Genomic DNA, 15,024 nt, shown 5'->3' with positions numbered 1-15,024 from the left:
CCTGCAGGAAACAATTAATGTAATCACAGATATTCAACTGCACAGAGGGATGTGACACGTTCACCATCTATTCAAATCTACTCTGCAATTTTAACAATACTTTGTCATGTCAAAAGTTCACGATATGCTTGAATGTTCTTAGGCATTTAAAACAAGTGCAATTTAATACATTTACGCGCGGAGTGAAGCTATTTAAGAGACGAGCAGATTCTCATTTTATGACTTGAACGTTTCGTGAAAGCATACCTCATTTTTTGAAGAAGGATTTCTTAAAACCACGTGTGAAATCATTACTGTGTAAGGGCATAAGCAGTGTCCGGGGTAAAAACCGAAAGGAGTCGCGTTAGGAATAAAGACAATTCTGTGCTTAGAAACGAAACAAAACACGTATAAAGTTATGGATCTGAAAACACTAACAATAACCAGTCTGCAGGGTTAATGAAACAGTATTCCAGTTTAAGCTGTCTGAGACAATTAACAGAATCGGCTGCCGTGTGAAAAATAAAAAGCTGCGAAACCATGTCGACAGCTACTGATTTAATGTCCAGAAGTAAAAACATAGATTTGACAGCAATACAGCCGAAGTTACCAACAATGTGATTTTACCCATCAGTAAACAACGACATATTTTTTATTTTTTGTACTGCAGCAACACAACAACCATTCTAAACCAGCAGCTCTATCGCGTAAATCACGCGTCACCATGTCGCTACAATATGACGTAACGATATAGGCGGGCGCGATAGGTCTTTTATCTAATCAACCCAGGGATTTTGGTATTCACGGAGATTGACGCGGATCTTCTCCAATGATCATGGACATCCTGGAATTCAGGGTGAGTGACGCGATTCTTATCCAATCAGTGTGGGCTTTCTGGCTCATCAGCCGTGAGTGATGCTACTCTTGTCCAATCAGCGCTGATGTTCTGATCCTGGACTTTAAGGAATTGCGGTAGAAAATGACACCTCTGAGGAATGTCCGCTGGGTGGCAACAGTTATACAGCAGTCTGTGAAGGTGAGTGTTAAAGTCCTTCTTAATCCCAAAAGTAGTTCACACAAATCTTGTTGCGTAGAGGTTAATTATTCTATCTGAATCCTCAAACCACGTTCGAAATGTTTATCGTTCTCGCTGTTTTCTTGATGTTAATTTGCATGTTGTGTTTGTGTTGATATATTGCGGTGTCGATGGGTCAATGGTCTCCAGCCCTGAGCTCAATTGCAACCAGTGCAGATCAAAGCAGTTGAACTGGGGCTCAGTACGGCGCTGAGAGCTCATCGTTGTTGTTGCTCTAATGAGCTGCATTGGGCTCCGAATCGGAACATTTCAATTTCATCTGATTAGCACGTTAATACGTAGGCCACGTGAATTAATAATTATTACTGTGCTCATTGGTGTTTGTGGGTCTTACCCGATTAAGTCGTGGCTTAGATGCATACTGTACATTACAGGTATGTTGAGCAATGACTGACAAAGTTATGAACTACATAAGTCTCACAGCAGAGTTGGCAAATCGTTAGATAAAGCAGCTTATGTCCAAAAGCGTTAGCAATTTTGTTACTTTATCATTAATATAAGGTGCTGGTACAAGGGAGTGGGTCTCATCTGCAAGTAAAGAACAAATTGTACTTGCAGCTCTAAAAGGGTAAACTTTGGAGACTTCTGTAACAAAACTTTCAGGTAATTTCCGTTTGCTGTTCCCTTGACCTTGTGAGCCTTTGAAATGTTGAAACTGCGTTTTGCTTACCTCCCATTTAGCCTGCCTACCATCCCATAAGAGCCACTGTCTCTGCGGACTGTGTGGTCCTGGACAATAAACAGTATATGTTTGATTTGTGAAGCTTTTAAATTAAATATTTCATTAATATCATTTGAGTTTTTTTATGATCTTTTATTACAGAACAGCTTTAAAGCTATCAAGTCACAAGTGTCTACTGTAGTGTAGTGGCCAGTATGATTAATTTGATCATGTAACCATCGGGCACAAGGGAGAGAAAAACAACAAACTCCAAAGAAGAAAAAGAAATCTCAGGGGGTCCAAGGCCTGATGGTTGACCTCCCCTCCAGGCCCTAGCTGTGTATGAAAACAGTGATTAAAACATTTACAGTACATAGAACCCAGGTGGGAGAGATGGAGTGAAATCTACTAAAGATATCATGTGAGAGAAGATGTGCATGTTGCATGTGTCCATGTTTGTATTTTTCAGATCTGTTACTACATCTTCTGCTTGCAAATCATACTATTGCAAAATGTATAGAACTGGGTGTCTTCCTTCTTCACCTTTTTAAATTCCCCTGATGAGATGTGCAATTCATGAAACCAGTTTTCAAGACACTGTCACAAGTTAACCTATTTCATTTCAATGAGATGTTTTGGAAGGAGACACCAGTATGTATCACATATTGCATTAACCGGAAAGCAAAATACTTTTGGTATACAAAACCAAAATACAGTATGTGTGAAGCCCTTTACATTACACATGCATGGAGAGATGAGGTGCACAAGCCAAATAATTTTATTTATACTCTTTCAGAACGCATTCAAATCCATCCATCCATTTTCTATCCCCTTTATCCAACATACAGCAGGGTCACTGGTTAGGAGTCCATCCCAGCGAGCAACAGGTGCAAGGGACACCAGTCACGATAAAATTAATTACACCAAGTCTATTTTTTTAATTTCAAGGAAGACTTTGGAATTTGTTCAGTTGTGAACACAAGACACATCTTTAGAGCGCAGCTTTTATGTTCACGCATGGTGGCCTTTTAAGGAAAGCACACAGAGATGGTGAGCAAATATTAGATTGTCACTCTTTGTTGTTGACTTTACAGGTAGTATCACCCACTCTGTGCATTTGTGAGTACTTATCAGGCTTTTATCATGCTTACCATGAAAACAGAAGGTGTCTTTAGCATCTGTGTTTTGAATAATTCCTAGTAACACGACACTCTTAATCTCTCATGAATAAAAGCATCTCGATGGGCAATAGCCTTATGAAGTACTATGACAAATAATCATGCTTTTCCAACATCATTTTTAAAAAATGACAATTTCATGAAAGAAGAAGGAACACCTGTGATGATTCTGTACTACTTCCATTTCTTAAAACTATAGACTCCCTTAAGCTTAAATAAACAATTCCTGATAGTTAATCAATGCTTTCTCACGCTCTTGTTATTGGATGTGCCATTATCAGTTAGGGTCTGAGCCTTCTTCACATTGTCATGAATCCATGCTGTCCCTTCTTAATAATAAAATGACATTTTTGCAGAATCATTTCACATTAGCCCTTTTACAGTCTGCATGTGGGTGTATGATAGTGTGCATTGCATACAATAATTAAAGACTAAATGAAAACAGGTAATTCAAAATGATGTTTATTAATTAAACAGAACACAAAGTACAGTACTGTCCACAACACCTAAAACAAGCAGACAAATAAGGAAACTGAAAAATATAAACAGTGAATCCTGATAAGTAAGGAGCAAGAGAGTAAAGATGCTGCCAAAATATTAACAGTTTCCTCCTTCACCTTTTTCCATATGACACTACCAAGAAAAAAAAAACCTTCAAATGCAGCCTCATGTGGTAGTATTTTTGTGTTCCCCATTGTATCGCACAGTAACATTTCCAAAGTCAAAGCTTTAGGTGGAAATAATTTTGAAACTGCATTAAATATTCAAAACATACAGTGGAATACTGTATTCAATGACAGAAGTACTGTATGTCAATACACAGAAGTGTAAAGTACATGTGATGTGAGCATGCACAAAAGGGCACAGACTAGGTTTGCTAGTTCCCATCACACTGCAGAAATGCACCTGCTTAGTGAGACCAAAAGAAGGCAGACGCTGTGCTGAAATCACCGACGGGAAGGCATCTAGGGCCCAACTATCTCTGTGGGGAGAGCATGCAAACTCCACACAAACAGCACTCTGGGTCTGGAATTGAACCCGGGGCCCCAGCACTGTTAAGCACCAATGCTGACCAGTGGGCAGTTATGGAGTATTCAATGGTCTCTTGTAGGAACAGTGTATCAAAAGGTAAAACTCTGTTGAAGACTGCTTTCTGAATGAGACTACAGAAGTTTATACTTACCAAACATACCAAAACTTGTTTCACATAGAGAAAAGGAGTAAAATTTAAAATGCAAGGCTGAATTCAGTAAAACATAATATGCAAACACTTAAATATATACACTTCCATGTCCAGCCTTTGAAATAATGGTATTGCTGATGTCATGTTCAGATTTCCTATCAGAAATGATCGAACAGTATACTGTATGTATATTTTAATGTATGAATAAAATCAGTAAATCACAAGACAATCATTAGCATTGGTAGATGGAAGATATCTGGGTCTCTCAGGTGGCCTGCAGATTCTGCAAAACATTATAACTAATGTTTACATTTCCATGCAGTATGTAGGTAAAGTAAAATATGACAGAATATTGTGATCCTCATAAAAACATGGAGATGATAACACTGTTGCTAAAATTGAAATAGTAACACAGTGGATAAAATATTTAATCATGCAAGCCTGTAACTACCAGTATTATTCCAGATGTAAAGTACCAAATAAACAAAGTAAACAATTTGAGTATAAAAATCTTCACAATGTCTGTGATGAGTGCAGAATGCCATATCCAAGTCTACATTTTTCAAATATGTTAATTAGGCTGGTTAGTTCTTTAAGTAGTAAATAGTAATACCATCAATTGTAAATAGAAAATAACACTCCAAGGAACTGAATGTTACTGACATACCTTTTTTTGTGCAAAACCCACATGGTAACTCCAATCACAAGTAATATCACTATGATGTATACAAAAACAAAAGCAACTGTTCCTGTAAAAGAGTATTGGAATCAGAATCAGATATGCGCACACAGTGAGAACACAGAAATTTACATCAGTAGTGCTCTGGGTTTGGTATTATGAATGGAGTTAAAACTGCTAAATCTTAATTAAGAATAATAAGTACAGACAGCCATTCAGAAAGTCATGATTTTTAAATTGGCACAAGAAAAATACAACCATGCCCTGCATGAGTAATAAAGAGTTGAGTAATAAGTCTGCAAAATTAGATGCTCTGCATGAACAATCAGAAGAAACCAGTCTCTGTTAGGGACAGACCACAGTGACGACGGATCACACCACGTCACTTCACATCGGTCTGATCCATAGCATAGTCATCACTTCTACACTGCAGTGGCTACGGTACATGAAATTGCTGGATGGAACTGCCTGCATAGGAGCAGAATGATTTTGCCATCTGTGTGAAAATGATCTGCATGCTTGGAGGCCGTTCAGTGGTAACAGTGATGCCTGAAAGACAAAATCACCATCTTCTAAGGGCCACAGAACATCTGAGGTTGTGGCAGACAGTGGTCGAGCGTTTTGATTCACCAATAAATGCAGTTTTTGCTCTTGACAGACCTGACAAATTGAAGCTTGCGGGGACAGCACTGATCCATTCAGAAAGTCCCTATGACAACAATTTTACAATTTTTTCAGGTCGGTCATTCATTGCCGATTTTCCAGCAGGTCAATGCAAAACCACACAGTTCTATGTGAACAAGAGCACGATTCAGATTACTTTTGAGGTCTTGACATGTCCAGATTCTTCTCCTGACCAGAGTTAAACAGAACATGTGGGACCAACTCATTACTGTCATCCACAAGAAACAAGGCTTCAGCAGGGACTGATCGGTTCTGTGTCAGTTCTGCCAGAACTTCTCGGGCCATATCCGATACTGACTGTGTAATGATTCATTCTGACAGTGCATCACATTTCACACCGAAAACATACAATGATTCACTGAGATATAGTTTTTCTCACATTTGTTTTGTGTGTGATATCTTTATTTACAATATTGGCTTAAAACCATTAGGCCTGAGTGTTGCATTTCTTTTGTGCAGCAGTACAGTGCATGAGACACAGACACGTGATTAATTAGTTCTATCCAGGAAACAACCCAAATCCTAGGGAATAGTGCAAATCCCACAATTCAGGAATGAATGGTTCTATAGTTAAAGCCTCACTTACAATATTAACAATATGTGTACTTACCACTGAATAAAGAGCTTAATCCTGTTTTGCTGGACACATTGTCAAGAGAACCCCCATACAGTGGAAAACTCTCTCTTGTTAGATGGAACACTTCAAAGAAAAATTACATTAGAAATAATCTAAAATTATTCATACTGTATCTACATTATTTTCAGTGTAGTAAATAAAACATTTTTGCAGAGAATTGTACATGCATTGTCACTATTTTGATTGCAAATGGACACCTTGAACTTGATCACAGTAAAAGGAAGATTTTTAGGTGCAGAGAGTAATCATTATTAAGGATTGCAAGAGAGTGCGCATTATATCTGGGCTGCCCTCCATCGCTTTTCTTAGGTCAAAACCTTCTTAATGCAGGATGTTTTACATAGTACAGTATGTAATGTGATCAAAATAATTTAGAACTGAAATGGTCATTATTTATCGACATGGCATTTGTAGTCCAGATAACTACTTACCAAAGTGCGACCTATTGTGTAGCACATTATTAAGCTGTTTGCACTTTAATTGCTCTGTGTTTTGCAGTCCATTGCAGGTGCAAGGGTGCTGGAGGAATGTTCCCATTGTGCCAATGAAGGCGGCTCTGCATTCATTGTCATCAGTGCGCATCATTTCCTCATGCATGTGACTTTCACAGCCATCCCCAGCATGGCCTCTGCAAACTGCCCTTCCACCTCCCCAGCACTTAGAATGGAATACTTCATATCTGTGCCTAATGGGTATAAGTCACAAATTAGTTGGCTCATCATGCTGCAAAACAGCACATTTTTAAATTGAACAACCTAACTATTGCAAAGTAATTAAGAAAAAAGGATATTGAAAATACATGAACAAAGTTCTTAAGGGGTTATTTCAATACCTTACATTATTAGTAAAAAAAAAACAAGCACATGACAAGTCATTAATCTTTGTGCTCATAAACGGATTTGACCCTTTATTCTGATGCTCCCTGGAGCCCACCTGCATGATGTTTCCTCAAGGCATCTGTCCAGCACTTCCAGGCACGTCGGCGAAGTACCCTGCTGTTCTGAGCAGAAACGACTGTGCAGGACGTCTTTAACTTGCAGACACTGATCATCTGTAGGGCTGCAGTCGCAGAAAGCCAGCATCACAGCGACGCTGTAAGGCATTTGGTCATAAAACAGCTGCACAGCTCTTTGGCAGTGAGTGGCATTGCAGTGATTTGGGTTTCCAGAACATGCTTGTATGTGGGGTACCATCTGTCTGTTACATATTTCGTCTTGTAGACAGAGCCTCGTGACATCCAAGCACGATCCCTTCCTTCCGTACGCTGGAAGACGGTTTTTAAGCAGAGCATGAAAAATACAGGCGTTTAATTGGATGAAGCCTTAACACCATTAATGATTTGGCTGATGGTCAGAAGCTTATTTTTATTTCCATTTTGCCATCGCCTAATCAGCCTTGCTTTAGGAGTACCATCCTCATGCCAGCTTAGAGCGTGAGGGAGATGAACCTGGAACCTGAGCACTGCAAGCTCTCAGCTGCTGAGAGATGACCCCAGGGGTTACTGCTGAGCAACAGACTCATAGTGGCTCAAGTAGCAGGGCTTTGACTTGTTAGGTCACCTGGAAACCCTGATAAAAAGTCTGTCTTTTGCCTGATAAAAAATGTCTAAAAACTCTTTAGAATATGCAGAGCCTTCAAATAATCAAATTCAGTGACACAGATATTCATATACAGTAGTAGTGCAAAGTAAAATTAGTTGGAAAACACCTTGGTTAAATTCTGTTGTTTCATTATGTGTAACGCCATCAACTCATTGACTTTATCACTGACTTAAAGCAAAGAATAAGTCTATAAAAAAAAATCAAAAATCACAACTGGTATTTTCAAAAATGACAACTACACTATACTTCTTCAGATAAATCAGGTAGGCTTGTTTTTTTCTTCTTAGGATGTAGAACAAATTTAACACTTTACCATGTTTTGCAAGAGCACTTGATTCCCATAAACGCTTGGGATCCTTTTCAGGTTTAACTGCAATGAAAAGAGGAGGCTTTTATAAGGGCTTTGAAAATGTTTTGATAAAACAGGTCCACACGTAAATCCGGACCCAAGGACACAAGCACAAGGGATACAAAGGTGAATTCAGGTCTGAGAACAACCGTGATTGCACACAGCAGACTACAAAGACAAAGGAAATCTACATACATTCTTCCACGCTTAGGTAAAGTCTGGCCGCCTAGTGCCCTGATCCCAATATTTTTTTCAGAAGGCTGCTTATTCCTGGTAAGAGTTGTGGGAAACCCGAGCCGGTCTTGGAAGCATAGGGCACAAGGCAGGACTACAGCCTGGATGGGGATTCTGATCCGTCACAGAGCACACATGCAAATACAGGGTCAAGCACACCAGTCAATCTGGTTAACATGCCTTCTGAAGCTGGAAGGAAACTGGAGAAACTAAATACCCATGTGAACATTGAGAGGACCTGCAGGCTTTACACAGAAGGTGCCCCAGTCTGGAATTGTACCCAGTACCTAAGAAGTCTGAAGCCTCAGAAGCACTAACCAGTGTTAAGTGAAGTGAAGTGTTATTTTTATAAATAATAAAAACATTAGGGTACTTACACATATTGACAACCTGCCCCTCAGATGTGTTTTCATGCCTTGCATTTGAATGATCCTGATATTTCTCATCATGTTTGATGCAGGAGTTATTGTACAAGGTGTTCCAAATTTTTACACAGTTTCTCCTTCTCTGGCTGGAGCAGGTGCAGTTAGCCAGTGGTGTAGCGCTCACAAGCTCTTTCCAAGCAGAAAGGCAAAAGTGCCAGAAGCTCACTGTGTTGCACTGGCCTTTGTCTGTGCGGCACAAATCCTTCATGTTCTCGTACAGGCTGGAGCAGTGCTGGGACTCCTGACAGTGCTCCAGGGCAGAGACACAGCTCAGTGGGGCAATAGCATGGCCTCTTGTACCTCTCCACTTTCCTGTCCCCTCACACTGTGTGCGCTGCTTTTGTCCCAGGCCATCTGAGAAACAGCATGCACATATCCACACAGAAAAGGAATTAACAACTTTTAAGGTCCCATACACTCTTTCAAACATTTTTGTACAAAGACCAGTCAATAATAGAGTTCACCATTTTCGAATCAGCATTTTGGCTTGTAACTGAGATTTTTGACATTTGAAGGAATATACAGTACCGTATGGACAAAAACTGTGTTTTGAATTACAACTGAAAAGTAAAACATATTCAACATCTTTGCTACTCCTACAGAATTCAATAGTTGCATTTTCACACAAACCAGTGGTAATAATAAGCGAATGAATTCAATATTTTTAATTTCCACAGTTTAGATAGCAAGTTCTGCTGTTCCAAAAGGTTTAGCTTATTGATCATCCTCCTGGCTAGAGATGGACTGAAAATGTACAGAATCTCAGCACAGACATGACATAAACTGATCCCCAGTCATTCTCGAGAAACTGAAACAGTGAAACATTTCACTTGACAGTTTTCTAGCGCACTCTGTACATTTCAGGTAAGTATTGTTCTGGCAAGCCCTGGATGAAGTCAAGTTTAGACTAAAATCAAGACTGCTTTGTTTTTAAAACATTATTTGTGTAACATGCTTATTCTCAGGAAAAGGGTATTGCAATATTTGTTTTAAACACTTTATTTATACACTTTATGAGTTGCACACTATTTTTACTCCAAATACTGTACTTTATTTCCAGTCAGACTTAGCAGCTAAAAATATTAATCTTACCCGATCTGTCAGTGCACTGGGGAGCAATTAACCTGAGAATACTGCAGGAAACATCTTCCATGGACAAACAACCTTTGAGTTCCGGGTAACTGTTCATCATGTACTGAACCGTCATATTACATCGGTGGGACAGGTTAATTCTGCAGCTTTCGCCTGTGTCAATCAAACAAAATGATACACAATTTAGGATAATATGCCATCTCATTGTCATGTTTATAACCATAATGGGTATCCCCATGGCAAGCTGTTTCCAAGGGAAAGAAGAACAATAGATTTGGAGGGTCTCGGGGTCCTGCAAAGTTCCTTTCATAGTCTTCACAGAGGTTTAATGCTGGAGTACCAGCTTCAACAACATGGCTGGGTAGCTTGTCACTACTCTTACAACTGTTTGGGTAAAGAAGTGAGTTCTGTTCCTGGTCCTACTGTAAATGCACTATGCAGTTACCACTTGAGCCCTCTGATTAGTGTTCCCTGATTTGACTTATAATGTAAGATGGCCAAATAAGACCATTAATTTGTAGCCACAGTAGGAAATAATTTTGAGTTATTTAAGTTAAAATACAGTAAGTATTAGTTTTCTGGCAAATACACTTCTGGGTGAAGATTAGCATAGGTCACTGTACTGTACTTTGCAGTGAATTACAGAAAGGCTTAAAAGCCTATAAAAGTAAAGGCAATACTTTAAAATTCAATTGTCAAAACGGTTCCCTATATACAAAGTAAGGAGATTAGGATTTAACATTTTTTAAACACATACCAGTGTTTTTTGCTTTACTTCTATAGAAAAACATTTTACTTTGATGGTTCTATCACTAATGCATTTGGCCTGAACTAAATGGCTCCCATCCTGGTATTACAATTTAATTGTATTCAAATTGTCATTTATCCTCACTACAAATCAATCATGTCACCTTGTTACAGAACATGAGGAACTAAAAAAAGATTTTCCACCTCCACTTTTGTGGCATTCAGACTTCCAGCTCCTGGTTGCATTTCATTTTTTCTGCCCGATTTCATGGGGATGAATTATAATTCAATATAATTTATCTCATATTGGTTTTTTTTATGTAATGGATGTGTTAAAGTTATTGAATAAAACGGTAGAACCGTTAGGGACATATTAAACTCAGGCAAATAAAAAAATACACTCTTTGCCTTGGGGAAAAACCATTTACCTGTTGCATTGCAGACATTTATTAGTAAATCCCAGGCACTTCTGCAAGCACTTGAGTCTGAGGCACACTTCTCCTTGGCCATTATACAGTCTGCAGTCTTGGATGGGATGGTGCAGATCATCAGATACACCAGCACGCCTGAGAAAAACATTAAGCTGAATATTTGGTAAAACATACTAAACTATCTTTTAATGCTAGAATTATATAAGGGTCATTATTCCTTTCCAACCTAAGCTGAGCCAATGCGCAACTATCTCATTATATTTCTGGACTAGTTCACTTGGGTATTTTTTGGAGAAGGCTGTTTCAATTTTGTAGATTATATCAACAACAATAATAACTTAGAGTTTGAAAAGTACTGAAAAGGGGGCTTTCTATTCAAGCAGTTTAAAGCCAGATGTATTTTTTTCTTAACTTTTTATACATATTTTGCTTTTTTACTAGTTAGGTTTGTTTTGAAGCAGGACTGAAGGATTTCTTTTGGAATGATGCATTATAAGCATGTCAAAGTATTCAAAGTATTCATTCATGTAAGTGGAAATAAAAATTAAAAGTTTAAACAAACTGAATTTTCCATCTTACAAATTTAAGAAAACGAAGAAATGAGATAATGACAATGAGTGCATTTTGTCTTTAACTTCTACCAGCTGTATTCCAATATCTCTATATTGCTGAGAATCAAATACTGAACTGTTCTGCCATTGTAGTGTACGCATATCTCAAAACAAAACAGATTTTTGTATTATTTCAAATATAGTTTTGATTTATTTTTGAAGAAAAAGTAAGATTGTTAAATGTTCTAAAAAAAACTTGTATTTAGAAATTAAGAAAGGGAAGCTCAATAATACTGCTGTGTAAACCTTTCTGATCCTTTGAAACAGGGTACTATCTGCTCAGTTTTTTTCTGATAATTTAATGCCCTCCTACCATCAGTAAACACTCGCGTTTGTTCAGAGAAAGTAACCACTTTCAATAGGTTTATTTCAACTAAAGGTCGAAATACATACTTCAAACGTGTAGATTCACACACTCCTCTTGCCCACCTTTGATCCCTGAAAGCGTAGCTTATTGTTTTTCTGGGCACTAACTAAATACAGTTCAAATATAATAAATACAGCCACGGGTCTGAAGCAGCTCCTCGCGACGTTTTTTCTCCCTTAATTACTTAAACCAAATACACCAACGTTTACCTACCTAAAACACATTATAATCGACATCTCTTATTCATGTTTTCTTCAGGCAGAAACCTTAGAGCATCAGTAACAATGTTTAACCAAAATAAGAAACAAAATGACAGATTACATCTCATATAATTGCATTCTAATTTTTCTCTTGGGAGCTATATAAGGACAGTTAGTCAGCTTTTACGTTTCGTTACCATACTTTATGATTGTTAAAATGTGAAATCACTCTTGATCCTTCACGTCAGAAGTACTCAATAATAACATGCTTCTACAGTGCATTCAAAACTTTTGGAGGCAATCTTAACGTATTTTTCAATATTTGTGCAGTTTTGACAATAAATTCCCCATGAACGTCATGTCAAATTTCAGCTACAGAAGATTTGTATGAAACTGTTCGTACGTTTAAGGCGAGTAAAGCGGCTACTCACCCAGAATCAGCCTGACATTCATTGCGGGAGGTGAAACTCACCTCTGCTGCCCGGTCTGGACTGCTGCCTCTCCAGGACGCCTGCAGATCTAGGCGGTGCGGGGCCACACCAGCCTCAACGTGACGTCACCTTGAAGGGCGACCCCACGAAGTGGAAACCTGGATACTTGGCAAACATTCTGAATTTTAAACGTATTTTTTTTCAGTTCTTGTTTGCTTCACCGACAAAAGGTTAGTTACAAGCATTGTAGTTAATTGCAACATTATTACAAAACTCGTGATCAATTTTGTTGTTTTTATTGCTATGATGAAATAGTACTGCTTATAAGACGTCTAGACATCGAATACGCACATGGGGGAACGTATAGATTGCCGAAGAAGTAGGAACTGGGACAGAATTCCCGAAGCTGTAATTGGTTAACGCTTTTCACATTAGTTCACCAATTGAATTATTTGCTGTGATAAGTTTTATTCGCTTGCAATTTTTTTTGACCACAAGTTAAAGTTCACGTGAAAGTATTGCACTGTATTGTGAAGTAACTATCGCACCACCTTGTAAGTTCAACAAAGATGCGTTGTGAGAACAACAATTCAAAATGAAGGAATAATGAATCACAGACCACTGCTACCTTTTTTTACGAACAAATATCACATTTACAATATTAATAAACAAAACCGATACAACCAATTAGAAATCAGTTTAAAACAAATTAACGCAAAGCAAGAGTAGTACGTAAAAGTACTACGTACTGTAAATAGTGTCAATCAGTGCACATATTCTATCCGGACGTTGAAAGACAAGGTTAATTCATTTACTTGAATAATATGGCAAACATACAGTAATACGTTGACCTCAATTCGTGATGTGTGCTTTGCAAAGAGAAACTCCAATATGTGTACATAAAATTATTTAATATAATGGGAAATCTGCATAACATAGTAAGCATAAAGTGGCAGTCAAAATTAAAGGTACTGTATGCTTTTAAATGTAGCTGATACAACTATGAGCAGGAGAACCATCAGAAAACATTTTATAATCCTATCAAAATATAATTTGTCATTTCCCTGCAAGCTCTTCACGAAATACTCCCCCTCGTCACTGGTTACATGACAGCTGCAGACGTTCGTGGGATTTATCAAATGATATAAAGTATTCCTGTGTTTTAAGACGGTCAGATTTGTACATCTTGAAGAGAACATTTTTGCGAGTTGTCACCTCTCCACCTTTTCAAAAGGAGTTATGGTCATGCAGTCTCGTGTTTTCTTTCCTATTTCTATAAATAAGGTGTTTCCTTGCTAAAGAAATAAGTTACAAATATGCATTTGCTGAAGACCAAGTATAAAAAAACGAATTCTTCACATCAGCGGTCATCATTCTAGCCTGTGAAAGGTGTCTACAGAGGTAACCACCAATATGTAACAAAGAATCATTTAACTGAAATTGTCTTCTGCAATTGTGGCTTTGGTTCCATGGAGGATCACTTGATAAAATCCAAGTAAAATATATCCTCTTCCATATTTTCCTTTGAAATTGACGACATGTCTGATTTATGCGAGGTTTTCTGTTGTTAGCAGGATTTCCGTAAAATATGGAATCAACATAATTCTGACTGCCACTGCATATCAGTAACATAGACTTTTGTAGTTATGAATATCCAACATTAACCTTAACACATGCTTATTAGGTGCACATCAGAGACATCAGAATTAAACAGGATCCCAGAACCCAGCTACTACAGTATATATAAAGGTTAACAACAGGACAACTAAACCTTCACTTAAAACCTTGACACTGTTCTTAAATTTAATTGAAAAATGAATTGAATGATAAAAACAACAAGACAATGAGAAGGTGAAGTATATGGTGTGAATCATTTACAGTACTTTCACTGTATTCAATGAAGGATGAAATACTGCCAGAAAAGCATGGATGACCAGTATAATTCCACATAAGCAGCCCAATCTGATCAGACTGACACTAAGCTGTTGAGCAGATTTCAACAGATTTGATTTTTTTGTCATTCACGACTCAAAAGGTCTCACAGTGCAAGAGGGGGTTACTGTGGAAACAGTAACTCGCTGTGATCGTGCTGTCAGGCCTCAGTCACGCAGAGAAAGAATGTGTTCACCACACAAGGACTGGGAGCTCCGTGTGCCTTTTCACCAGGACCACCAAGACATCCTAGATCATTTTTTCAGCATTCGCACATACAGTACCTGGCAGGTCCTTTAGCCGGAGATAAGGAACTTAGCCATGTGAAAGGTACACTCAACACAGGAAGCTGTCCTGTAAAACCCATGCAGTAAATGGGAATTGATCATACAGTAGGCTGTCACCAGGTGCTCCGTTTGCTTGGCTGCCTTAAACTGTCCCATTCCATACTTTAGGGATTTGCTCCCCAATCAACCATTACTGGCTCTGGGACTATATAAAGGAATA

The 15,024-nt window shown here is 38.2% G+C and overlaps 1 protein-coding gene and 1 long non-coding RNA gene across 6 annotated transcripts; one reads left to right on the top strand and one right to left on the bottom strand.

Annotated features, from left to right (window-relative positions):
- The first annotated feature begins 575 nt into the window (after positions 1 to 575).
- On the top strand, positions 576 to 1,868 carry LOC138223890 (uncharacterized). Of its 2 annotated transcripts, XR_011182306.1 has the most exons (3): positions 576 to 835; positions 916 to 1,015; positions 1,757 to 1,868. It is a non-coding gene; the product is annotated as an uncharacterized lncRNA (long non-coding RNA). The 2 variants fall into 2 exon arrangements; XR_011182305.1 differs by having other exon boundaries at positions 916 to 1,868.
- Positions 1,869 to 3,360: 1,492 nt separating this feature from the next.
- gfral (GDNF family receptor alpha like) lies at positions 3,361 to 12,693 on the bottom strand. 4 transcript variants are annotated; one of them, XM_015362665.2, is made up of 10 exons: positions 12,627 to 12,693; positions 10,974 to 11,111; positions 9,799 to 9,951; positions 8,659 to 9,060; positions 8,012 to 8,068; positions 7,031 to 7,361; positions 6,529 to 6,782; positions 6,071 to 6,160; positions 4,765 to 4,846; positions 3,361 to 4,380 (listed from the first exon to the last, which is right to left on the bottom strand). In XM_015362665.2, the coding sequence occupies exons 2-10, from the start codon at positions 11,092 to 11,094 to the stop codon at positions 4,308 to 4,310; spliced, it is 1,563 nt and encodes a 520-aa protein (XP_015218151.1). In that variant the 5' UTR covers positions 11,095 to 11,111; positions 12,627 to 12,693; the 3' UTR covers positions 3,361 to 4,307. The 4 variants fall into 4 exon arrangements, with proteins under 4 accessions (XP_015218151.1, XP_015218150.1, XP_015218152.1 ...); XM_015362664.2 differs by having other exon boundaries at positions 12,586 to 12,665; XM_015362668.2 differs by lacking the exons at positions 3,361 to 4,380; positions 4,765 to 4,846 and adding exons at positions 5,257 to 5,325; positions 5,437 to 5,485 and having other exon boundaries at positions 12,586 to 12,665.
- Between the last annotated feature and the right edge of the window lie 2,331 nt (positions 12,694 to 15,024).

This window comes from Lepisosteus oculatus, chromosome 17, assembly GCF_040954835.1.
Source record: "Lepisosteus oculatus isolate fLepOcu1 chromosome 17, fLepOcu1.hap2, whole genome shotgun sequence".
Classification (NCBI taxonomy): Eukaryota; Metazoa; Chordata; class Actinopteri; order Semionotiformes; family Lepisosteidae; genus Lepisosteus; species Lepisosteus oculatus.
This window is presented reverse-complemented; position numbering and strand designations above follow the sequence as displayed.

Bases quoted from the DNA above. Each gene is read 5' to 3' on its own strand.
- gfral (XM_015362664.2), bottom strand. From the start codon at position 12,607: ATGAATGTCAGGCTGATTCTGG. The intron at 9,061-9,798 runs GTAAGATTAATA...GCTGTTTCTCAG, and splicing joins CCAGTGCACTGACAGATCGG to ATGGCCTGGGACAAAAGCAG. The intron at 7,362-8,011 runs GTAAAGTGTTAA...ACCGTCTTCCAG, and splicing joins AAGTGCTCTTGCAAAACATG to CGTACGGAAGGAAGGGATCG.